Below are 26,656 nucleotides of genomic sequence, written 5' to 3'. Positions count from 1 at the left end.
GCTTCACTCCAGTTTACACATAATTATGTTTACATATGATTAGCTCTTCCTCCAGTGGGTCACGGAGCTAATGAGACAAAACTAGAAGCACATTCAGTCAAAATTATACTGGGGTGAGAATGAGGGAGGGAAAAAACTCAGAGAAAGAGAATGGAAATGTAGGACAAAATGTGGGATAATTTTTCTCACAGACTGCATGCTTCATATGTAAAAAAACAAAAAAAGAAACTGGGTACTTCAGTACTCGTAAGTGACAGTAATCATGAAAAAATGATTTTTCAAATTTTACACTGATCGAAATTCAATAACAATTTTTCACCTACATGTCAACAAGAGGGCTCATTTTATTTGTTGTGATCATTGTGATCATCACATCAATGATGTGAATCATTTTCAAAACATTGTTGCTCGATTCACTAGCAACACTATATACAAGAGTATGTGAGGGTACATCAACAGTGCTTAACATTTTGGAAGACTGAGAGAGGTAGACAGTGCAACTGAATGGAACAGTATGCAGAGGTCTTATGGTGTGTTTTTAAAATGTTTTGTTTTTTCTGGTTTTCAAAAGAAAAAAATTTCTTAAAAATGTGATTCTCATGGCATAGGATGATAAAAAAAACAGTGAGATTTGGTGAAACAGTCAAAGACATCAATCTGACGCACACACTAACTGAGTACTTTATTAGGAACACCTGTACACCTACATATTCATGCGATTATCTAATCTGTAAATCGTGTGGCAGTAGTGCAATTCATAAAATCATGCAGATACGGGTCAGGAGCTTCAAATTGTGATCTCAGCAATTTTGACCTTGACATGATTGATGGTGCCAGACAGGCTGGTTTGAGTATTTCTGTGTCTGCTGATCTGGGATTTTCACGCACAACAGTCTCTAGAGTTTACTAAGGACGGTGCCAAAAACAAAAAACATCCAGTGAACAGCAGTTCTGCAGACAGAAATACCTTGTTGATGAGAGAGGTCAACATAGAATGGGCAGACTGATTCGAGCTGACAGAGAGGCTACATTAACTCAAATAACCACCATGCACAATTGTAGTGAGCAGAATAGCATCTCATGAATGTACAGCACATTGAGCCTTGAGGCGGATGGGCTACAACAGCAGAGGACCATATCGGGCTCATAAAGTGCTCAGTGAGTGTATGTCAATAAACCGACAACTAAAAAAAAAATCACAAAATACCTTCAAACCCCTCTTGATTGTTTGGTTGATCTATCTGTCGATTGCTCGAGCAGACAGAATGACCAAAATGCCCTTGTAACAATTAAAGGAACATAACCCATGAGAGAGTTCATGATGGCATCACAGGTTAAAGTGCAAACTTTGTGTGAAATGTACATTATTCAGTGTTTTACAACAGCAAGAGTGATCGTAAGACCTTTATCTCAAGTTTGTTTTTCCATTCTGAAGATTAAGGGTTGGGAGAAGGCTCATGGAGAAAGAAAAACTATGCTATAGATAAATCCCTCGCTCAGCTCCTGATTAAGACATCTCCCTGGCCGCCCAATGCCTGAGACTGAGAGAGAATTAGATTAATAAAACATAAAAAAATCTAAAACCACACAAAGAGTCTACATGGCAGCAGCCTTGGGGCAGTAGTGAGTATACTTTGGCCTGGAAACTTTAATTGCTATTGTTCGTATCCAGAACAGGCCACTAAGCCCACATACACAGGTCAGCCAATAATGATAACACCTCAATCACGTCTGCAGATTGCACTGAGTAAGCACCTCCTGTTTTTTGCCTTAACAAGGTTTCTGGGCGAATATGCTAATCCCACACGCAGCTCAACGGCGAGCCTGTCCGGCGAGCACGTAATCGTCTTATTATGCCCTGAGAAACCTCGCAGCAATATTTGAGTAGGAGTCTCGCTTCTATGACTAGGTTCCTCTTGCTCCTTCTCTTGAACCTATTATGAATGCACTGGCCCTGACAATTGAGGCAATGAGAGAGAGGGTAGGCAGAGAGAGAGAGGGACAGGAAGATGTAGAAAGAGCAAGAGAGAGAAAAAGATGGAGGAGGTGGGGGCGGAGGAGGCAGAGGAATGAAGTGGAGTGTGGCAGTACCTCGGTATCTACATAAAAGAGATTAGAGCCGACAGGGTTCCATTTTACAGCTCAATCATATTGTGTTAGCACACGCTTATTCGCGTGCCAGTGAAAATTGAAAGGGAAATAAAGAAAGAGAGAAAGTCCCTGAGATAGGACCAAGAATGGGAGATGCCCAAGCAATTTCAGGCAGCATAAAGGGCCCCTAATAGTGAGGGCCGTGTCATGCTAAAAAGCCACCGGCAGTCCATACACTGGCCATTCTTGGAGCCCGCTCGTCAAGTCAAGTGCGACTGCCCGCCATTGTGCACCACGGAGTTACGATAAGGAATGTCACAACTGCATGACAATACGTTTTCATTTATTTTTATTTCTCTTGGCTAGCATGAATGGGCTCTAATTCTATTTACAGATAAAAGTAATTTTGAATGGGCTTTTTTTCTATCTTTTCTACTTCCACAAACGTAGAAAACATTTGCGCTTTCCTCTCCCCTCATGCAGTGACACGCAGCTTAAATGCAAACATAAAATTACAGACTGAATGCTTTAATCTCGCAAATGAGATTCCTCACCCTTATCCACATTATGTCGTTTGAAGTCGATTCCGCCTTTTCTGCCCTCATATTTGGTTAATATCACATTTCCAAATCATCCCATAATGCCTGGCTTAGAGGAAGCCTGTGAATGGGCAATGCTGGGTTTTGTTTGAACACCATTTTTCGCCGTGTGTTTGTAAACCCCCAGGATGGCATATCAAATGTTTTCACGGCCTACATGAGCATGTAAATGATCAGAGGAGAGAGAAGGGCGAAGTCTCCGCACATTAAAAAAGCAATCAGAAAGGAGCTCCCATTTCTGCGTTTCTGGCGGAGGGAGCTGTGGTCGAGGCGTCTTTAACTCCATTCTGCAAAACACAGACTGCTTCATTATCCGGCAGCTCTCCGCAGCGGCAGCTCCAGTAATACTGAGTGATGTTTAAATTAGTTTACAATTTGCCTGCTCTTCGCCTAGGACAGATCGTAAGCGAAGGCGCTCAGAAATGTCAGCGGCGCTCCTAACCACCGTAACAAATTGTTGCCCGTACGCTGCACACCTAATGACTTCAAATTAGCTTCTGTGCGAGAGGCTGACAGTTTGTTACGTCTGTTAGCAACATAGCTGCCGTATCATGAGCCATAAATTGGCTTGGGCTCTCGGGGAGATTGGAGGCCTTCATCAATTTGATTAAAAAAATTACTGTACCACAGAGACAAACTGGTCTAAAAAGAGAAAAATGCCAAAACACACACACACACACACACACACACACACACACACACACACACACACACACACACACACACACACACACACACACACACACACACACACACACACACACACACACACACACACACACACACACACACACACTTTGGTTTAAATGGAAGGGTTGTGGCTGAGTGGTTAGGGGAGGTTAAAAGGGGGCCGTTTACAGAGCTTGACCGTTGTGTGTGTGTTTGTCTGATTGTGTTCGCTTAAGGTTAAGATTGGTATTCTGTTGAAAAAATATGATTTTGAGAAAAAAACTGTTTGTGTGGGTGAAAAATAGGGCGAAAGAGGATGAAAGGAGTAACATGTAAGATGGCAACTTTGACCGAGGGTCACAAATCCTTTCTTTATACTTTGTCTTGCTATAAGATCACAAAATTTTCATCAGGATGCAGTGGCAATCGGAGGAGGAGATGCACAAGGAGGAGGAGATGAGAGCCGCAGGAATACCTGCTCCGGAGATGAGGGGGCTTCATCCTCTTCAAACACACACAGAATTGCCTGCTGAGGTCTAATCAAACAATCATCTCTCTTCTGCTGAGCAATCGCTCCCATTCTGATGCAGGCACACAGAATGTGAACTCTAGCGCCAAACACACACTGCCGATTGAGAGACCTCTCTGTTTGCTTTCTGAACAGATGGAGTCTATGAAATTAATAAACACATGTGGACATTGCGCAGACTCGCACAAAACAAAACAAAAAAAGCTATGAATGTGCTAATGGGCAAACATATAGCAGCAAAAGTTCATATAAACACTGAGACTAATGCATATACTTACAAGACTGAAAAGGAAAGATATAAAGAAACTATATTAATCCCCATATTTTCATAAACTGTAGTATATGGTGTACTGTTCTGTGATACTTCTATACTTTTTAAATGTGGCACTGCTTTTTTTTTTGGAGGGGGATATCGTTTTTTTTTTTTTGCATTATTATACATTATTGTTAAAATAAATTGAATTAATATTATTTATAATATATATATATATATATATATATATATATATATATATATATATATATATATATATATATAATATCTATGTATTGATATAATATGTATATGATATGTATATAAAGTGTATTTATATAAATTAAACATTCACTACTCCTCATATTCCTCATATTGTCATTTTGGTGGTTTAAACTTGTTATTCCCATACTGATTTACTAATTTTACACATATGTAAATGTGGTTAGAAGACATATCAGTGGCAGAACACATTTTATTTAGTGGATGGTTTGTATGTCTTGGATTTGAATCCAAGAGTAATTTATATTCATGAGTAAAATGATAACTTATTCAGTAATATTCACCAGGAAAGCACTGCCTGATTGGCCAGAGAAACTATAACCCAACCCCTAAATCTAACCCTAACAAATCAGGAAGAGCTGACTTCCATTGCCATCTTACGTTTTGGAAATCCACCACCTGCTGTATTTCCTATAGTGGCGTTTTGTAAATCACGTGAAAAGTGACAAGTTGACTTTAGGATGACAGTGTCAACAACATTAGTTATAGTTAACTAGTCAACTAGTCTATGCAACGCTTATACGATCCTATACTTAATTAAGCTCTAAATACATTTATAAATGTGCTACATCCCAGAAGTTCCAGCAGAGTGGCTTCCTGCACATGGGGAGAATCAAGTTAAATTCACAGGACAAGCCTGGGTCAGTCTGGCATGGAGCAGCAGAAATAACATCCCAATCTCCTTGCATCTCGTGCCTGGGAGGAGATTGGCACTCTGATGAGCTTTAAGCCCATTTCATGGCTTGTGCAGCTCTATTGCTCTGTGTCAGCCTTAGCACATTCATATCTACGGTGCATGGGGAATAAACCATAATGCACTTCCTGTGCAATAACAAAGGTTTAACTATGTTCGGTTTAAGGGGTTTTCCACGTGGTATGTATGAACACACAGTAAGGATCTGGTTGTGTGGGTACAGTATGTTTTCCTTGCAATCTGCTCTCTAATTTGAGAGTTTTCTTACATTCTTTCTCTCTCTCCACAGTCAGTCACCTGCGAGAAGCTCTTTTCAAATATTGAGGACTGAAGTGGGTGCCACTGTCTTTGACCAGGGCCATCTCAGCTTTAATGCAAAAGAAGGGCTTTAAGTAGATTACTGGAAACTCCTCATTTTGTCTTGTGGAGAAGGGCAATAAGCAGCAGTCTTAATCATGGTCAGTCAAGCCATTATCTTTCATGGCTAATGTCAGAAATCCTTTCAATGAAGTTGCTGCTGGTGGGCCAAGGCAGCAGGAGAAAATGCCTGCCCTCCTCTCCTGCAGATATCACGGAATACTGAGAGAGGTATTAAGCTAAAATTAAACAAATTGATCCCTGTCCTCTTTCACACAGGGAGGAAAAATGCTGAGCTAAGGAACATGTCAGTAGTGGCCAGGGTGATGGCAAATGCCCTTGATTGACAGGGCGCAGGTTTGTTTAGAGTTCAGGATAGTGTTTTGCACTTGCTGAAAACAGCAATTACTCCAACAGATACAAACATGGTCTACTGTTAAATATTTGCACATACAGTGGGGTCCAAAATCTGAGACCTCATTGAAAAAAAAATGGGATTCAAAAATGTCATTTTACCTGGGAGATAAACAGAAGTTTAGGGATCTTGATAAAATGTAAAACAAAGCAAGGCATTTGTATGCTGGTAAAATAAATTATATAATATATATATATATATTATAATCTTTTTTATTATAATTTTTTTTAAATTTTTTTTTAATTAAATTAGAAAAATGTGAAATTTTACACTGTATTACTGAGTAGCTTGTTTGTAAATACAATGCACATGTATCATTTAATTGTACATTTGTGAAATTTTCATGTCTAATATAATGTGTTCTTTAGATATTTTATATCCAAATCCTCCTACATCTAAATGCCAGACCATCAATCCATGGCTCATGTTGAGAGTTTGTCTGTATGCATGCGAGTAGTCTGTATATCTGTCCTACCTGGGATATGCTTGGCCCAGCCAATGTTGACCACCAGTTCCCTGTCGGCCAGGTCGCATAGCGTGGTCAGGGCTTTGATGTCGCTGTCGGGCACGGTGGGGTCAGGCATGGCATAGATCTTCTCTGGCTCAGCCACCAGCAAGTGCGACACAATCTTGTTATCTGCAAGGCAGCCAAAGGGGACTGTATTTGAACACCGAGGGGAGAACAAAGAGACAGATTGGGATTATACCAGCAAGGCCATATAGTGTTTGGTTCAGTTGCAAAGAAAGCAATCAGATAACATGTACAATATTGTCAGAATTGTTCTGTATGGGTGGACAAAGTGATGTTGGTTTCCAAATGAATGCTTGGTTTCATGTCAAAATCTTGTTTGGTTTCTTGTGCATAGTCTGGTAGAAAGTGATTCTCAACCTGTTTTGCTGCATGACTTTTACATTAGACATCAAGTGCCGATCAAACAAAGTACGAAAATTATTTATTATATAAAATAAAAATAAATGTCACTTTTTAAACATTGTTATTTATTAATATTACAGTTTTTACCAATAAGAGCATGTCATGAAACCTGTTCATGTTAAATACTGTAGAGTTTGTGATAAAAAAAAAAAAAGAGAGAAAGACATTTTCTCCCCCATTAAAAAGTTGGTTAAAAGTTAATAATACTATTTATTTTGCTTTATGCCCTGCGATGGACTGGCGACCTGTCCAGGGTGTCCCCCGCCTTTCGCCCAATGTTAGCTGGGATAGGCTCCAGCCCCCCGCGACCCTGTACACAGGATAAGCGGTTGACGATGGATGGATGGATGGATGGATTTTGCTATACCAGCTATACATTTTATATGGTTATTTTCATTCAGCATTGTTTTCTCCTTTCGTCTGCAATCCTATCAGAGCAGACTATTTGTTTTTGGGTTGCAACCCACCAAATGAGAAACACTGTTCTACAGAATCAGATTCTTCATCTGAATCTAATTCTGAATCATGCCGTAAATTGTGGGTACGAAGGTTAGTGTTGGGGGTTGTTTTGTCACTCTAATGAGAGAAAAGAAACACATTTCAGATCGGATTGCATCTGCGAGGGAGATTGGAATAGGTAATTAGTGACACTCTTTCTGTTAAATGAAATTAATTTGCTGTTTAATCATCTATGTCAGTGCAATATGATAAGCAGTCAGAACCCAAATACACCAATGGAATTTCTATGTGTGTATGTGTGTTTGCACAGCCCAAATGAATCACTTTGGACCCAGGCCATATGTGTTTGAGGTATGAGGACACACAAAAAAAATGATCACTAAATTAAAAAGCATTAACTTCTGAGGTGTGTGTGTGTATATGTGCGTTGGAGGAGGGTAGGCAATGGATCAATCAGCCCAGCGCCTCTACTCCAGGGAGTGGGGGAGACTGTAAGTGCTATCTCTAGGTAAATCTTATTTAATGTTTCCCTAATTAGAATCAATGCAACCCAGTTTCCAAACCCCATGCCTTTGCTATGTGCAAATAATCAATCAGGTAGGCTAGGACCATGGCTACTCCTCTCTGTTTGTGGAAATAGAAAGAAGAGAAAGAAAAGATAAAGAAAGCTTGAAGATAGACTGACAGAAGCCTCTTTTAATGGGAGACTGCATTCAAACATCCAAATCACCTAAAAATAACCTAAACGTTGAAACACTGGGTGTCCTCTGAATTAGCTGCTGATAAAATGACATCGGAGGTGTGTCATTTAAAAATGAATTTCTTGTCAGAATTAACTAAGCCTCATGTTTTCTATAGTACTTCACATGCTCATTACATATTCTTACCCCCCCATACAATGAAAATGAATGGAGACTGAGGCTGTCATTATGTTTAATATATCCTTTAGTGTTCAGAAGATAAAAAAAGTCATATAGGTTTGGAACAACATAAATGTGAGTGAATGATGACAAACGACAAGGGTGAACTATCCCTTTAAATAAGAGGCTTCAAGCTTTGAACCAAGATGTCATTGTGCATGTCCAGTGGAACCATTGCTACTGTCTCCAGCACGCTGGCACTACCGAAGCAAAGTCACTAACTCAGGCAAGAGTACAAAAGCGAGAAAAAAAAATCAACGTAATGAAACTGGATAGAAGCTGGACAGAGAGAAAAAGCTTTCAAATAAGTTGCTCTGGGTGGATGGAAATAAGCCTGAACCTGGAAGAGGGATCAGCAGGATTAGGAAGAAGGTTATTCAGAGCGCCGCATTCCTAAAATGATTTCTACCACTGTAATAATTAAGATTATTCCCACTGCTATCATGCATAAAAGCATATTGTATTCCAGGAGAATATGCTACCATTAAGTAAAAAGGCTTTAGGGACAAATCTGTTAAGCGCTGCCGTGCTGTCTGTTTGCAGAGCAGTCTGACAGCGCGGAAGCTCCGGTATTGTGGGTTTGATGTCTTTGCCAGATTGGATTTAATCCGGATTAGACCTCTCTCTCTCTCTCTCTCTCTCTCTCTCTCTCTCTCTCCCACTACACACACACACACACATACACACATACATCTCTGTCGATTGGCTCTGTAATATACTACATCTCAGTCTTTCTTGTTTTGCATCCAATTTCCTTGTTAAAGGCAAATCAGAAGGCAGACCACTGTAAGGTGACATTGAGATATTAGTAAAATATTTATAAAAATGTCTTACGGTTTTTATACAGATGTTTAGGGTGCGCCAAAAAGGAAACTTTATTTAGCACAAATCAGAAATGATATTGTGGTTAAAAAGAATACAGGCTACATTTATGGACCGCAATATTGTTTCCACACAAATGCTCTTCATGCAGTGATCTGACCAAGGAGCTCAGTCTGAGGCATCTCCTCCATTCACTTACATTCAAACTGTTTCAAACAGCTCTCCTTGTTGGCCACTCCAAGATGGCACCGCAGCAGATGTATCCAAACCAGCCAAATGATGCATTTTTATATAAATATCTTTGCTCTTCTGTTATAACCAACACTACACTTCCATATATTTTCTTATTTCACGCGTCAGTTCTCGCATGAATTTGCCAAGGCCCTTACGTCACGTGAGAGCCTCGACACCCGTGAATTTTTAGGAAACTAAGTTTTAAATATCAATCTATTCTTTGCACACACCTAGCATTTCACTACAGAAGATATTAATTAATCCACTGGAGTCCTATGGATTACTTTTATGATGGCCATATGTGCTTTTTTGAGATTCAGAAATATGGCTCCCATTCACATTTTATAGACCTACAGAGCTGAGCTCAGTGTTCTGCTGAAAAAAAAAGTCATACACATCTGGGATGGCATGGGGGTAAGAAAATTAGAGATTTTACATATTTGGGTGAACTATTCCTTTACAGTAAGATTGTATTTTTAAGCATTTTTTTGTGTATTTGTGTTGGGCGCATGTCACTGCAACCTGGGAAATAACAAAACATATTTCCTTGGAGCAAAGAGAAACATATGAGATGATTTAATCCCAATATGCAAAACATTCATACTCATACAGAGTATTGTCATCTTGTTTTGGAGTAAAAATATCTATTCATCCTTAAAATAAATTGCAATTGCCTCATAAGCACGTATTTCACTTTTTTTTTCTGAAATCAAGCAAGAAAAATTCTATAAGTGTCACAAGACAAAGTACACTTACAGTAAAGAGTCTTGGTATCATACACCGTTTTGCTTATCAGTTAAACTTATCATGTTTTATGGATTTTTATACTGGAAAATAAGACAAAGATACTCATTAAGTATATAATCTTTGCAGTGTGCAAAAAAAGTGCAGTTCATATGCGGGCTTACATGGTTTTTTGGGCGGCAAAGCCAGCTGAGGGTTCAAGTAGGGACTGTTCTCTGCATCTATCCGGCGTTTATACTTCTGTCTGCCACCACGGACACGGTCCAGTCGAACCCCTGATGCAAAAAGATGAAACAAGGAAAAGAAAACATTTACTTTTCACATAAACAGAAGAAGTCATAACCTGCAAGCAGAGCTCGGCCACTTTAAAAGCACAGACAGAGGAGTGGGCTGCCGTGAGCCCTCAGCCCGTCATAAATTGCACGGCAGCTGTCAGTGGCCATTTCAGGGATGTGGACAGGAGATGACCAGCTGCTGACAGACAGGGGCATGCTAGCTCTCACCATGTGACATCAGGACACGCACCTGCCCATCTCCTGCTCACTGCGTGTGTGTGATTGCCGAATGTATGCGTGACTCTTTAGAGCAGTCAACTCACAACAAAATAACACGTAAACAGCAGATAGACACATCCTCAAAAGTGTTGGTTAACACTAAAGCCTCAATGTGTCTCAAGAGTGTATGGGAGCTCAAGCATTCCAGTCAAGCACATCATTGTTTCTTTAAAGTCAATGTGAATCCCTGTCCGCTACTTATTTTATTTCCGAGTGTATTTCTGACTGAAACAATATATTCAAAGTGAAAAAAATGTGGGTCAGGACATGATTGGAAAGTGGGTGTTACATACTAAAATTGAGCTGGACCAGAATGTGAATTTGCTAAAATTATGATTAAATTGCTATTTGGCTATTTAGCGACATAAATAGAAAAGACAAGTTGTTTTAGAGACAAAGCAAGTTTTTATTACAAATACTTGGAATAACATAAACCAATGAATTGTTCATAATAAGACCAAACACATGCATTCATGTATTCATAGCTTACGTTGATATTTTCAATGCACAAAGAGCACCAATAAAGTGTGATGGGTGGGTAATTTATTGAGGTGCGGCGGTTGTGAAAATATTCTGAATCCATCCATCCCAACCCCCGATTCTGATGAGTGCAGAGCCTTAAAGACCTGTCCCTGCTTTTAATTAATTGACGTACAAAAGAGCCTTAATTTAATTATGCAAAGCTCTCCAGGGGATGGGCGGTTTCCGTGGAAACCATTTAAAGGTGGCCTAGGACCCGTTTCATGTTGCATACGGGAGAGGAGCAGAATGGACATGCAGTCCCATTGGGACACCCCTCGTTTTACAATTAAAACACTGGAATTCTCGTTTATCTGAATGGTGCTCGATTTGCACCTCCGTTGGGCTTTCAGGGCCTGACATTTTTTGAATAATTTAACAATGAGATGCACCTTTCTCATTCTCAGGATCACTCACAGAGATTTTAAAGCGCTTGGTTCAGGGTTTTACCTATTCTGCTTACATTGCATCTCGACTGTTAGAGTGTAACTAAATAGCAGGGCTGTAACCACCATAGATATTTAAGGGGATAAATTCCTGACAATATTCAGGTCAATGTTCGATCAACATTGGTTTTTCAATGGCAGTTTGTAATTTTTTTTTACATCTAGTCCTCCAATGTTATATCAGGGTCAATAATGTACATTTATATTAAGGGTAGAGCTGTCAAAGTTAATGTGATTGGTAGGGTGCGAATGTTGTCCATTCTTTGCGCAGTACTTCAGAGTGATGTCATCTTGAAGCATGTTAGGTTTGAAAAACCATCAGTCAAAAACCGGGAATTAATTTTTTGTTAATTTTTCTTCAACATTTACGCATTTACCATTAATACAGTATAAAGCAGCATAAACACTGGTTGGAAATTCCACTTTTGCACACACCACAAACATATACAGCAGTGATTCAGCATCAGTGATAAAGTGATGGTGAAAGGAGCTCTTGACATTATTTGTTGAACAAAACAAGCCTAGATAGAACTTGCATTTTAATGAACACAGAAGCACCTCAAGTTTTAACTATTACCAAAAATTAGAATGAGACATATTTGTCTGCAATTGCATTTCATGTGAAGTTCAAAGTGTTGCTAGATGCTGGCACTGATGCCCTGGTGCAAATTATGAATGCAGCTTCACAATTGCTTTAACAAAGCGGATAGCCACAGTCTGCCTGCTGATTAATATTGTGGATGATGAGAGTTTAAGAGATGTAATCCTCACTGCAATGATTATGCAACAAATGTGGGGACTAGTTCTTTCAATAAGTCTAACTCCTACTTACACTGGGAAAGGTTTAATGTTACTCGAATTAGTTCTATTTTAGTGCATTTATATCTTTTATATATATATATATATATATATATATATATATATATATATATATATATATATATATTTTAACAATGAAATATGCCATTTACTTGTGATTAAAAATTGTAATCAACAGACTATATGTTCATCTGAATAATTAGAATAATTAACTAAGCCTAGATTTTAAGAAATCCTTTAGATGTTATCAATAAAAAACAGAGGAATTTATTACAGACTTTTTTGCCATCAAATTTAGAATTTTGGTGGAATTTCTGTCACTTGTGGCATTTTTGCCCCTAAGCCCTGGTTAATTCCTCACCCTAGGTTACGTCCATGCTAAAAGTGACCATAGCCAAATTAAAATATCTGTCTGTAGATCAATATTATGCTGTAATTGCCCAACACACAGGCTTATTTTGGAACAGAGTGATAATGGGTATTAATTTAACTTTGCCCTGGCTAGTTGTTGACTATGTGGCATTGTACTGCAGGACAAAATAAGATTAGTGACCCTGTTTGCTCATAGTTCCACGAAGGAACACACACCCCTCAAGTACACACATCCCACAGGCTTCATTTTACATGAGAAGAGACAAAGGTCTTAAAACAATGTCACATTGCTGGCATAGTCTGCTCGATGCCAGCACCCCAAATATGCAACAGCACAAGACACTCACATGTTGACAGCCTCTCAACTTAACAAGGCCCCATTGAAAACCAGTTCCTGCCTCCCAGCCTGGGTGCCTGAACAGCAGGGTTTATTGGGCTAATTCACTGCAACACTGCTGCCACAGACATGCTTGTAATAGCATCACCTGCAGCAGCATCTTGTATCTCTTACATGCAACAAACTGCATTTGCCATGCAGGTTAATACAAGTCAGATATATGGCTCTTTTATTGGATTAATCAGATTTCTCTCACTGAATACAAGGCATGGAGTGCAGATAACACCACATTCCCAGTTTACAGACAATTATATTCTTTGAATTTCTTTTTATTTCATTCCATTTTAATTCTAATTCCTTACATTCAAATGTCGGTTCTGCATCCTATGTGCTTCTGTACCTTAATTCAAAATGAACTCAAATTCTAATTAAATTCAAATTTAAAAAGCATTCTCTAATCAATTCAAAATGGTGCAAAACTCTAATTTACACACACAAATGCACAAAGGTAATGTCCAAGCTCCTCATCAAGGCACTAAATATCGAAGAGCTCATGATGCATATTCGTAGGCCCACAACGTTCTAAAAATAGTTCAAGGAATTAATGCAGCACCAACCCTGATAGATGCCCTCTATGCTGGGTGTATTGCTAAAGGAGGATCGATCAAGGATTTACACATTCCAAAACAAACAACACTGGAATCAGTTACCCTTTGTTACTGATTTGCAGCAAGCTTTGTGTATTCTCTTATATGGTTATGATTAAGATGTGGCTTTGCGATGCCGACCCAGGGGTGATCACTACCCTCCACATTCAGCAAGTGTGGCTTCACATCATCATACATACAGGGTCATAATAGCAATCTGACTGCTGATAGACCTTCTATAGCCACATGACTGTAAAGCAAGCAGGCGCCTAGCTGCACATGGTGCGCCACTGGTTCAGGTTTCACACAGGCGCAGATACAAAGAGCTGCCGATTGTTTGTTTGACGGCGTATCTATGGGCCAGTGTGGAGTGATCTTGATGAATAACATTGCTTCACAGGATGCACACCGCAAAAACCTCTCTGATATTACAGTCTTAACATAGACCAAATCCTTTATACTATCCAGTGTTTGTGGATTTCTTTATAAAGGTAATGGGGAATTAGGAGGAACTTGTCTCTGAACTTAATAATGGAAGAATATAATGCTTGAAAATTATGGAAAAATGTATTTGATTCTATGTGGCAGACGCGTGTAATTACATTTTATGCTAGTTTCCTCTTTTTTAATTGTTTTATAAAAAAAAATCTGACAGCAGTATTGTTATTGCTAAAAGATCACAAATAATATGATTTGCATGGCTTGAAATGTAGCTTTTGATTAGTTTCATACATAATCACTAAGTGGACATGAAATGCTTTTACAGCCCTTCATGCCATGCCAAATGCAACACATTTCATGCAAGCAGACAAAAACAAGAGAAATCGAGAGACCAAAAGATTCATTGCACACTGTTGTAAATCTCCAGTAGATTACAAGATTTTACTGTTTTAATTAAAATTAAAAATGGACTCGTTTTGGTGGGATTTCCCCCCCTTGTTTTAAATTAGCCAAGCATCATCTCCACACCATCCCCCACATTTTTATTAGAACCCACAGATGACCGCAAACTTCTTACAAGGCTTGTTTTGAATTTCATAGGTGACGTGGAATCCTGCAAGGCGTCTGCAGAAATTTACAGGGAAGTGTGAGAGAAACAATCAGCCTAGCAGCAATGTGTGCCACTTTAAAAAGGACTAATTAATCAGATGTGGCCAGAGAAATCTGACGTCAGGGGAACCACTCTCTCAGCTGACACAAGAGTTAATGCAAATATGGAAAGATAGGAAAAAAGTGTGATGGAAAGGCAGACACCAATGTTACGCATGTATAAAATTAGATAAAAACAAAAGCTGTTTCAAAAACATACCTACTACCTGCATACAACTAAAATAATCATAAAAAATAATCATAATTTTTTTTTTTTTTTTTTTGTCTTGGTGTTCAGTAAAAATATCTAAACATAGAAAAATCTGAATAGAATTTCCTTCTCTGTTAAGGTTACATATGATGCTAGGTATATTAGGCAGCATAATTAAGATTTAGAACAGCCTTAGCTTCTGTTGCACAAATGGCAATCCATGATGCCTTTCATTTCTGCCTTCGTAGGCAGCTCACTTGGTTTGGAACAGAGCAAATGTCTCAAACTGACATCATTATATTACACCTATTCTTGTCTAGTAGTCAACAGCATGCGTGCAGACTGTTTAAAGATGCAAGGAGACTCTGTTGTTTTGGCAAAGACTGAAGAGCATTGGAGATAAATATGGCAGCCAAATTTCCTGCAGCTGACACATATAAACACTATTGCATGTCCACTCAACAAAGGCTTAACTGTTCACAGGAATGCCAGGCTTGTGCTGTTAGTTCTGTCTCTTTTTACAGGTGTCATGCATCAAAACAGTATAGCTTACTCTCTGCAATATATATATATATATATATATATATATATATATATATATATATACATGGCAAACGTGAGGAGGAAAGAATGCTGTTTTGATTTATTTACTACAACATTGTAATGTGGTATATAAATACATTCATTTACTGATATAGCGCCTTCAATTTGGTTACTTATCATGGCACTGCACTTAACTGTCTGTCTGTCTGTCTATCTATCTATCTATCTATCTATCTATCTATCTATCTATCTATCTATCTATCTATCTATCTATCTATCTATCTATCTATCTATCTATCTAGGACCAAACATGGGAAGTCTCCTACCAAAATATGCTATGCTGTCAAGCTCCATTTATTGTTCACCTAAAGTCTTTTCTTTCAGAAAGTAGACCTTCTAGGAACAAGGCAATAAAAACATCACAATAGGAGAACTATAACTCAACATTTTTCCCATGTTCTTGCAGGATAATTTCAACAAAATCCAAGAGGACCCAAACTGTTTTTGCCAAACCACCATCGAGCTCCCTTTTTCTGCCAAAGCAAATATCCTCCAGTCTATTCCATTAATGCCGTGAGCTTTTAAGTGAAACAAACTGTGACCTACAGCAGAGGGCAAAACAAAGCATGTCCTGAGTGCTGAGGATGCCCCATTCTGAGAAAAAGAGCAAAGCCCAATCGCCAGAGTTTACACACAGGATGCAAATGGGCCTCGGACAAATGAACATGGGCAAGCAACAGGACTGCTGGTTTCCAGATCCCCTGAGATCTGCAGGAATGAATTATTAAATATTCACTGAGGAAGAGGGGGGAGAGAAAAAGAGTGCAGGCAAAGCAGAGAGGGGGTAAACACACACACTGTCATCTGAATCTCCCTCCTAATCCAATGAGAATTTATTTTCTTTGCCGCTGTAAATGTTGGTCACTAAGCTGTGGGACAATTGCACTCTGTGGTGCCATTCATGCATAAAATGTGAATTTCTATTTGATTTTCTGATGTTTAAGCCTGTTAAATTCCCCCCAACTCCCTCGTGCACAATCACCTCCTCTAGAGTTTCTCCATAACATAATTACAGCTAGGAGCAAATATTGACAGCTTTTGTCTTGCGCTTTGAAATGTTCACATTTTCAAACAAAAAAACAAACAAACTCAGAATTATGTTCTGCATTTTTGATTGGGCGGCTACTGAAACTAAATATTGGAGGTGGCACTTTGAATTCCGGAATATTGGAAGCGGACGCTTTGAATTTTTTAATGTGTTGTGAAAGGTTTTTCACTTATGCTCGGCCTTGATGAGGATTTGCATCCTGTGAAAATGTGCTGACCACCGGCAAGTAAACAGACGTGACCATCTTGATAAACAAGCCAGGTTTAGTGTGTGTCGTTGTGTGTTCGGATAAAGGGTGTTAGCAGTTTTTTTCGATTAGATAGCAGACACGAATCAACGACACATTCTATATAGACTGTCAGGAATCACATGAAGGAAATGAATCAAATGAATGCATGTTTTCTCGCAAGCTGCTAAAGGTTTGTCAAAGGGTTTGATTGTAGGTGAGAGAGGTTACATTTGTATGACTGGAGCACTTGAGGTGCTTGTAAAAATGCCTCTCACCACTTTCATCTTGTTTGATTACTGGAAAAATAGCTTGAATAGCTAAATAATATTCTCATTTACACAGGCCAAATGCATTGATTTTAAATACAAAAACAGGTTAATCTGCCTTTTCGTATTATTAATTCTATTTTGAAAGTACATATTGAATTAATGCAGTCAAAAGTGAGCTTTATTACTTAAAATGCAAAATACTTCTTGTTTTATGGGTTCTTTCATCATTATTTTAGTAACCAATCCCTATATTAACTAAATTTAAATCTGCAATTAAAATACAGTTTTAGTCTCAATATTCCTAAGAACAGTATACACTATGTTTACAATATAACTAAAGGACTCCAGGTTGTATCTATTAATGTATATGCATAATGCACATGGAGTGTAGCAACCTTGATAGTACTAAATCATTTACATACAATATAAAAAGTGAGGTTGGAGATATAGATATACACATGAATATAATCCTATGAACTGCTTTCTAATGTGGTACAGTATATCACTTTCTCGCTCTTTCTCATTTTAGGCCGATAAGTCTCTCCTTCATACCGCCCACCCCTCCACACTCACATCTCACTTTATTAAGAGCTTTCCAAACAAGCTCATATATTTTCCAGAAAATTAACTCACTTCTTGTCCTGATTAATTATTTTAATCTAAATGAATCAAAATAAAAATTGAAAATTATATTTCCAAAGCCCACAAAACAAGAAAAAAAAAATACCATTCCCACTTAACAAATGAGCCTTCAAATATTAAAAGAGTAGCCGTAGTGGGTGATCCTAATGAAATTTGTCCAGTGCTTTGTTGCCTTTCCATTCACAGGCTGTTTTGGAGCCGGAAAAATAGAGAGATGCATAGAGAAAATAAAGAGATAGAGAGGGGGTGCCCAGCTCATTGTCTGCTCCTAAGCTAGGGAGAATTACCGAGCTATCTACATTCTTTAATTATTGTGTCATGCCCTGTCCATTTGCAATACTTCATTTAAAGAGAAAGAGCGAGAGAGGAGGATGGATTCTGGTTCTGAGACCAGGTCTATTGGAATGAAACTGCAGGTAAGGTGGAATAAAATCACCACAGTCTTGAGACTGCAGTGGGTTGAAGCTAGTGAGTGGGCATTGACTGATGTGGACACATTTTGTACAATATTTCGGCACAAAAAGTCGTGGCTGGCTGCGTCTCTTTCAGAGCTTTGTTGTGAACCTGCCAAATGCTCGGCTGACTTAATAGACAAAGTGATGAACGGCGATCATTTTGGGGCAGGACAATATTGCTGACTGTCAATATTGGGATTACTTTGATTGGATCACCATTGGATTTCTCACTTCAAATGATCGTACACATGTTGGAGAGGGAGGGATCGGTGTCTGGAGCAAATTGACATATCTGTGCTTGATTTGTGAGAGGAAAAACAAAACTTATATATATAATCCAAGTAATCCAAGAGTGGAACGGTGGTGTCACTTGTGTAAAGCTGTTATTGGTGATCGAATCATGGGTGTTCAGAGCAGGGCAGCATTTTATTATTATTCCCCATCTTTCATCCAGGATCCCCAGTATAAAGAACACTGAAAGTTTAGGGGGGTGGTGAGCGCTGATGAAATGTCATCCAAATGATTGAAATATTGAAGTTCATAATTGGAAACACACTGCTATCTTCTGGCCCTCTTCCTCATCTTTCTCTCTCTCTCTCTCTCTCTCTCTCTCTCTCTCTCTCTATCTATCCCTCTCTCTCTCACACACACACACACACACACACACACACACACACACACACACACACACTCACTCAGAGTAGAAGAGCAGAGGCATGTGCAGCTGGGCACGGCAGTGGTTTTTATGGTAATTGAGGCAGTTATATAAGGTGGATGTGGACAGCACCTTTCTTCTGCCGAGACTTAAAGAGAAATAAGCGTGTGTTATCTTCCTGCCGGCAGAGCCGCCCTAATGTTGATTCAATAATACAAGACGGCTCTTATCAGGGCTCGGGGTGACTGATTGGCAGGCCGATATGTTTAGACAATGTGCTGTGTTCAAACTGAATTTACCCAGGCCTCCAGTCCACCCAGGAGCAAGCAGAGCAGAGCGAATTAACACCACACAATAGAGTAAGACTCTTTCAACATCTCTACATGCCCCCCTTGGCCCATGTCTTTTTCTAGACTGGGATAGAAAAAAAAAAAAAATCCCACAACGCCTACAACCCTTTAGAAAGATCACGATATTGGTCTTATAATAATAATAATAATAATAATAATAATAATAATAATAATAAATATTATAGCTAGTATTATTATATAATTAAAATAAAATAATACATTATTATTATAAAAAAAAATACTAAAATTCATAAATAAAAAAAAATAATACAAATAATAACAATAATGACATATTATAGCTACTATTATTAAATCATTAATACAACATTTTAATAAATAAAAAGAATACATATAACATGTACTATTATTCTTATTTTCATTACATATCATTATTAATTGGCTATTAGCCTTCAGCTCATCTAGTTGAGCATTGGACTAACAAAGCCAAGGTTATGGGTTCAATTACCACAGAACACACAAACTGATACAATTGCATACCTTGCATGCACTGTGAAGGCGACTTGGGACAAAAGCCTCTGTTAAATGCATAAATATAAATGTATTTCATACATTAGCAGATGATTGATTATTTAAGACAATTGTATCATTGCAAAATTGAGGAACATAATTGTGTTTACATTTGAGGGCCCTGTTTAATCCTAACAGACATCCATTTGTGGGCAAAAGAATGAGCAGAATGAGATGTTACTAACACATGGGTGTGTAGGATTGAGATATTGGCCAGGGGAGGGTGGCCAGCATTGTGGGATCAAAAGAAGGCTTCATCTGGCCTGATGGTGGAGTAAATGAGAACAGATCATCGCTGCGGTCTGTGGGTAGGTAGCTGTCGGCTGTCGTCCGTCTCCCAGCCATTAAATTGCTGGCAAGATGGAGGGCCTACCTTTTCTGTAGCCACACTTACAGATCAAACAGTGACAAATTATATGTAACGGCAGTTGTAAAGCAAGGCTACAGTCTGTCAAAGTACAATATAATTTGTGATCTGCTGTGACAACTGCATTCTATATGCCTGATGTCTCAACACAGCTTTCTTGGATCCACTTACAAATTCTCGGACAGTTTCTCTGATGCTCTCTTTTTCACATTCTTTTAAACATTTTAGGGATACTTCCATTTTTGGTCAGAATAATTGGTGATAATTATCTTTTGTTGTGGTCAATAACTTTTATGGTGGATGATATTACAAATTTGCACTATTTTCTTTGTTTTAAGAAACTGATAAAACTAAACCCTCAGTTTAGAATTTTGCATTCTGCAAATGCCATTATCATAAAAACATGACGTGTTCAAAAGTATTAACTCTTAGTTTAATACTTTTGAAACCTTATCAGGGCCAATAATAATAACACATATATCAACAAGGTTACCAATATATTTGGAATCACTAATACATTCTTTATGTTTTAATAAAATTCCACCAATCATGTACAATCATTCACAAGCTCCTTGTGAATGCATTTCTATGTGTTACTGTGTGATTTGTGTGTGATTATATACAGTATAGTTATGTCACTCCTTAACTACCATTATTTGTAATCTGTTTCTGATGCTAAATTCCCACAAAGCTAACATTACAGCAAAGTCTCTGTGTTTCCAAAGCCATTTTAACATTTCAATTTCAGAGTCTCTCCCTTTCTCTGGAGCCCACTTAATGAAAGCTCTGATTCTTACCAATATGTCAATGTGAACTACATGTTCAAGTGTTGCAATTTAGACCGCACAGGAGACCATATTGACAACATGCTGTAAAAGGCTTGTGCCAAATCCTCAAAGTCTTTTGGGCGAATTCAACTCAGTTCTAAAGGCAGTTTTTCACGGTAACTGTCTCCACTGTAGGTTTTTGTGTGAGGTAGGCTTGGTTATTACCTGAGGAAAATCAGTGCTGGGGAAAAAACTACTTAGTGAGCTGTATGTCTGCATTAACAAGGCCTCTCTCTGCCTGAACAATTCCTCGCCTCTAAATGATCTAATTAAAGTCTCATCAGTCGTGTGTCTTGGGCCGAGCCCTCTGCTGCTGCATTCAGACACTTTCACACGCAATGCTATTCCCTGCTGTGCTAGCACTCCCCTCGGTCTCACTGATCGCATGGAGGGCTTCTGATAGATCATCATAAGAGACAGTGGGTGTCTTGTGAGGGTGGGGGACATGTAGGCGGTTATACGTCGAGTAGGGGTAAATGATGGTGGAAGTGGTTGACAAAATTAACCCTTAGGTGTTGAACAGTAAAATACATGAAAATTAAAAGGTCTTCTAGTCTGTAATGCTAAGTGACTAACTACCTAAACCACAAACTGCTCAGGTACACATTGCTATGACATAAACTGCCTTTCCACCATCAGGCCTTTTACAGAGCACATTGAGGAACAGTTTCAGTAGCATCTCAACTTGAGCACGGTTTGGCGCGATATGATTACAAAACATTCTCTGCCCAGATTTCTCGGCACGGTTAGCTAGCCATGCTTAAACGTGCTCTATCATGCTGGTGGAATGGCATTAGTACATGGCGACTCATGATTGTCAATTTGCCAACGCCAAGGTAACTTATTTGCTTCTAGGTAGCTGGCAAAGTTTGCTGTGGTGGAGTTAATACAATTTTATAAAAATAGTAAAAAAAAAAATATTTGGTGTATCTTCATAATTTTATGATGATACACTCGCTCCAATGTTTACCAATCATGCTGTCACAAAACGACTATACAATGGGCTCCAAATTTCTGGTTTCACATTGAGAATCCTGGATTCAAAATGTAATTTAAAATAAAAAGAGCATTTTAGGATTTTTTAATTTGTATGACATAAAATCAATCAGAAAGGTTTATGATGAAATAAGCAACATTTATTACATCGACTATATTAACTCTATTATATATATATATATATATATATATATATATATATATATATATATATATATATATATAACTATTTTGTACCCAACCTACCATATACTCAACTTTCCAGACAGTGGGCTGAAACTAAAACTTGAAAATTGATTTAAAACTAAAAAATGCACCTTTCCCCTCCAAAAATGTGTAAACATTTATGAGCCTTTAACATGACCGGGAGAGACAAATTTTTGCAGCAGGTCATAGTCTATCAGGAACTGTAAGATTGATATGGTATGTGTCACTGCTGTAAGGCAGAGGGGGTGATGGTGGCCATCTCTGTCTAATGGGGGGTGATTGCATTAGTGGAGAGTTGTGGTGATAGAGCTGGAGCACAGAATGGTGCTGGGGGCTGGACCACACTGGTTAATATGGGGCAGTTGGGAAAACTGATGGTGTTGTAGGAAGGAGGGATGGGCTACAGAAGGCCTGCAGGTTGCTCTAGGTTTGTCAGTGGGAGATGAGTGGGTAATTGCTGCTTCACCGTGCCCAGTGTGTTCATTCAACCCTTTAAATGACAGAACCAGCATCTGATTCTTTTCCCTTTTTTGTGGTTGAACTACATACATTTCATGGTTTGCCATTGGGCAAATATGGGCACTAAAATTAATAGTGTATGTTCACTTTATCAAACACTTTGGCAAGACATTTAGGTGCAGTAAACAGGAACTTTAAGTATTGTGTGGGTTTACAGCTGAGTGACAGGGTTATGACCCACTGAAATACACTCCTCTAAAGAAACTTCATCTGTCAGTCATATCAGTCCTTTACCAGCACTGTACTTGGACAGCCTGGGTTACAAAGGGAGGATAATACTCCCTGTTTGTGTGTTTATATGCGCATGTTTGTAAGTGTGTGTGGGGCAGAGAGCAGCGAGGGATGTGCTTTTCCTTGTTCTAACATGTATGTAGTGTACATACCTTTACCGCACTAAGATCTTGAGAATAGAAATGAACTTTTAGGAGAACTGGCATAATAATAGTTTAGTATCTGATTTAATTGATATTACAAGCTGCTGGTTCGATCCTTTATAATCAATATACTGTAATTCACTTTGGATGAAAATCATCTGCTAAATGACAAATAACAAGCACACAGAAAACAGTATCTACTAAAAATGGTTTGCAACATTAAAAAGTGTAAAACAACAATGGGCAGATCTGTGGGGATATCTTTGATAGATTAATACACAGCATCAAACTAAACAGGTCATTTCTACACTATTTTTGGATGAGAAATTAGCAGATGCATAGTGATGCACCTTCTTGTAGCAAACCTCTGAATAGAAATACATTAATAATACCTTGTTTCAAAGCCTGTGACCTATTTTATTGCAAACTATACAATTGCTTTTGTACATGCTGACACTCTTGCTAATTAGATGCAGCATTATGTTGTTGTGTGCTTAAGATATGTCAGTAAATATGTCATTATTTTGTTAAGGGTTCACATTAGAAGAATTGTGTTGATGGATGAATTGTGCTGATGTGAGTTATGAGTGCAGGTAGCTTAAAATGAAAGACTTATGAATATGTCAGCAGTGTTCATTTTTACACAGTTTTCTGTTTTAGTCAGTTTTAGATTTTTGTCAAACATGTATATTAAAATCAGTCAATATATCATCATGTAATATAAAAAACATTTTGTCAGTTTTATCAACAACAATAATAGCATCTTTTATTTGAGGATAATGTGCAAAATAATAGGAACTGTAACAGACCAAACTTTAATAAAAAAAGTTTTTTTTTTATTTATAAACATTTTCTTAATTTAAACATGAATCAAACATATAAAATATATGGTAAAACATACTGTACAACTGTCCTTTTTTTGAAAACCTGCGCTCCTAAAATTAGAAGTTTAGAAGTTAGCCTTCTGTATTCTGAATTCTTCAAGCTTTAGAGACTCTTATTCATTTTTGGTGTTTAGCCAGTTTAGGATATTGCATTGCGTAGTGTGTTTTTTACTGAAACAGCGTATGCACAATGCTGCAAAATTACGCAGTGCAAATTCTGCATATTAGGACTAGCATGTAACTTTCACCTGTTCGTTAACTTTATTTTCTGTGCAGATGTAAGCAGGGGTGGGGTTATGATTTTCGAGGTTCCGAACAACTGCCCAACAGGTGGCTCCTGGGACAGGAAATATGGCTCAAAAAATTACATCTCGATATTTTTAAAGCTGTTGATGATATTCGAAAAACATATCTTGATAATTATTTATTTGCTCAGAAATGAAGAGATTTAAATAATTAATTTTTCCATCCTAACAGCTATTGTAGATTATAAAGTAGATTACAGTTTTTGATTGAAAGAATGGTATTTAATGTTTAATATAATAAATAAGATTTGTACACTTCAATACAAAAATACAGTAATCAAAAGGCAATTTTTACCTACATATATTTTACCAAACATTTAAGTGAATGAACAGGGTGTGTAAAAACTACTACTTCACTCACTTATATTTTGGAACCTAGCTGAATTTTAATGATTATTTTCCAGTCAAGTTTATTATTATAATTTGATGTTGAATTAGTATTACTAGTTTGAGGGCTTGTTTTAAACAATGTAAGTATATTTGTGTAGTATTGACTTCACCTTAACCTGGAGCTTTAATTTTGACAGAACAAAATTGACAGAACTGTGTCAGTATGCATTTCAAAGTTTAAATGTTCCTCATTACAAATCTAGTAAAACGCTCACATTTCTGTGATACTGAATTGTTTTTTAGATTGCATAATAACTTTAAGCAGCTTCAAATGTTTGGAATTTCATGAATGGGTGAACCTGCAGCACTTTACCTATACAATGCATGTGAAACGCTCTGCAACCGCTGAGAACAGCATATTCGCAAGTGAACACAGAACAGCGCGTCAACCTTTCAGTGTGTTGCAGTTCAACAAGGGTCCCCCGATGTCTGAGGCCCTGTAAGCTGTAATACTACATATGCATATGTTGTGTACATAGTAATCTATCTCATGTGTAAATAGGTTGTGTTTGAGTGAGTTAATAAACCCATTTTAAAGCGATTCATTTTGCTGGTGTTCAGTGCATTCAACTCATGCACCTCAAGCGTGAAAATCCCCCAAATACTGAATTATTCTATATATAAAATCTTCTTCTGTAAACATATGTTTCTCTAGATATTTCATTTCTATATGTTGCACTGTTAATATCTTGCAGTGTTATTTTTTTCTCATCATATTTTTGTCAACAGTATGTTTTAATGAATCATTTTTACTATCATCACAATATGTCTTTTTTTTGTCTTGTATTCCATATAGTTGATGAAAAAAATCTAAAGTTTTCGTCTGTAATTTCATTGACGAGATTAACACTGTATGCCATTGTGTAAGTATTTGCTTGAGCTGAGGTGGATTAGAAAAATCCATATGCTCCTAAAGTCTGCACTGCCTTTAATGGAGGTTTTGGAGTAATAACTATGTACTCAGGATGGTGAAAACTGTTGTGTACTGTATGAGTAAAGAGTCTGCTGAGTGTACTGTAGAAATGCAAGACTTCCTCTCCTTCAGTGTGCCAGCTCCTGTCATTCATAGATTGCTATTATCTACTCTCTCAAAGCTAACGATTCGACATTGCACCAAATTTAGCCTTTCAAGCCCCCCTCAGGGTTCATTCCAGACCGCTCTGCTGCTCAAACCTCTCTCTTTTCTGCCTCTTCTCTTTCCTCCTGCTCAATCACACCAGTCCACACAGATTGACAAAGTGTGATGATACAGACATCACATGCCTGGAGTGTTTGTGTGTGTGTGTGTGTGTGTGTGTGTGTGTGTGTGTGTGTGTGTGTGTGTGTGTATGGAAGGTGTTGGTTCCCAATAAGTGAAGATAATCAGGAGAGAGAGGCTGATGCTTTCTGCCTTGTGAGGGCAAGCGGCTGTGATATGGTTGTAGTGACGCTACTGACCTGCTTCCTGACATAAAGAAATAAGGACATCCTTTGTGCACCAGCTGTGTGGGCATCAGGCCCCTGCCAAATTCCAGACCCTGCCCTACAACCAAATCAGCCTGGCCGGCTGGAAAGGCACAGTCTGTGGGCTCAGCATGCAAAAAAATCTGTCGTCTCCCAGCAGTGGCGCAGAACCGGACAAGCCAAGAAGCCCAATCTGACTGGTGCCATCATGCACAAGTGAATCCCAGTAAGGAAATTGGTCACAAATTACCAAAACAAAGCAGTCAGGGAAAACCAGCGCAGGCAAATCATGGCCTGTGGCCACGGCCCACTGCACCGCACAGAGTGCCGATTGAGCCACATCATTTAAAATGGCACGTTACTGTTGCATTGTTATGACAGCCAGGCAGCTGCTTAAGTGTGCTGCTTTGGTGTGGTTGCAAGAGCCCATATTTAGCCATTAAAATGTCAGAAGGTGTTCTGCACGGGCATCCCAATGGAGGATTCTCTGGGATTGCAGGGGCAGGAAGAAAGCGCTTGTGATGATATAAACACTATATCTGATCTACTCAATCATGGGCTCAGTCGTA

The 26,656-nt window shown here is 38.3% G+C and overlaps 1 protein-coding gene across 4 annotated transcripts in view; it reads right to left on the bottom strand.

Annotated features, from left to right (window-relative positions):
• Positions 1 to 26,656, bottom strand: part of esrrga (estrogen-related receptor gamma a) — a 92,533-nt gene that overhangs the window by 30,168 nt on the left and 35,709 nt on the right. For 3 of the 4 annotated variants that reach the window (XM_052146071.1, XM_052146069.1, XM_052146072.1), the window contains 2 exons: positions 10,167 to 10,277; positions 6,365 to 6,547 (listed from right to left, as the gene is read on the bottom strand). In XM_052146071.1, the coding sequence (XP_052002031.1) occupies positions 6,365 to 6,547; positions 10,167 to 10,277 (294 nt within the window). The remainder of the gene's footprint in view (positions 1 to 6,364; positions 6,548 to 10,166; positions 10,278 to 26,656) is intronic. The other variant, XM_052146070.1, reaches the window with a different exon arrangement.

The sequence above is a fragment of the Xyrauchen texanus genome, chromosome 16 (genome assembly GCF_025860055.1).
Source record: "Xyrauchen texanus isolate HMW12.3.18 chromosome 16, RBS_HiC_50CHRs, whole genome shotgun sequence".
NCBI classification, from domain to species: Eukaryota; Metazoa; Chordata; class Actinopteri; order Cypriniformes; family Catostomidae; genus Xyrauchen; species Xyrauchen texanus.
This window is presented reverse-complemented; position numbering and strand designations above follow the sequence as displayed.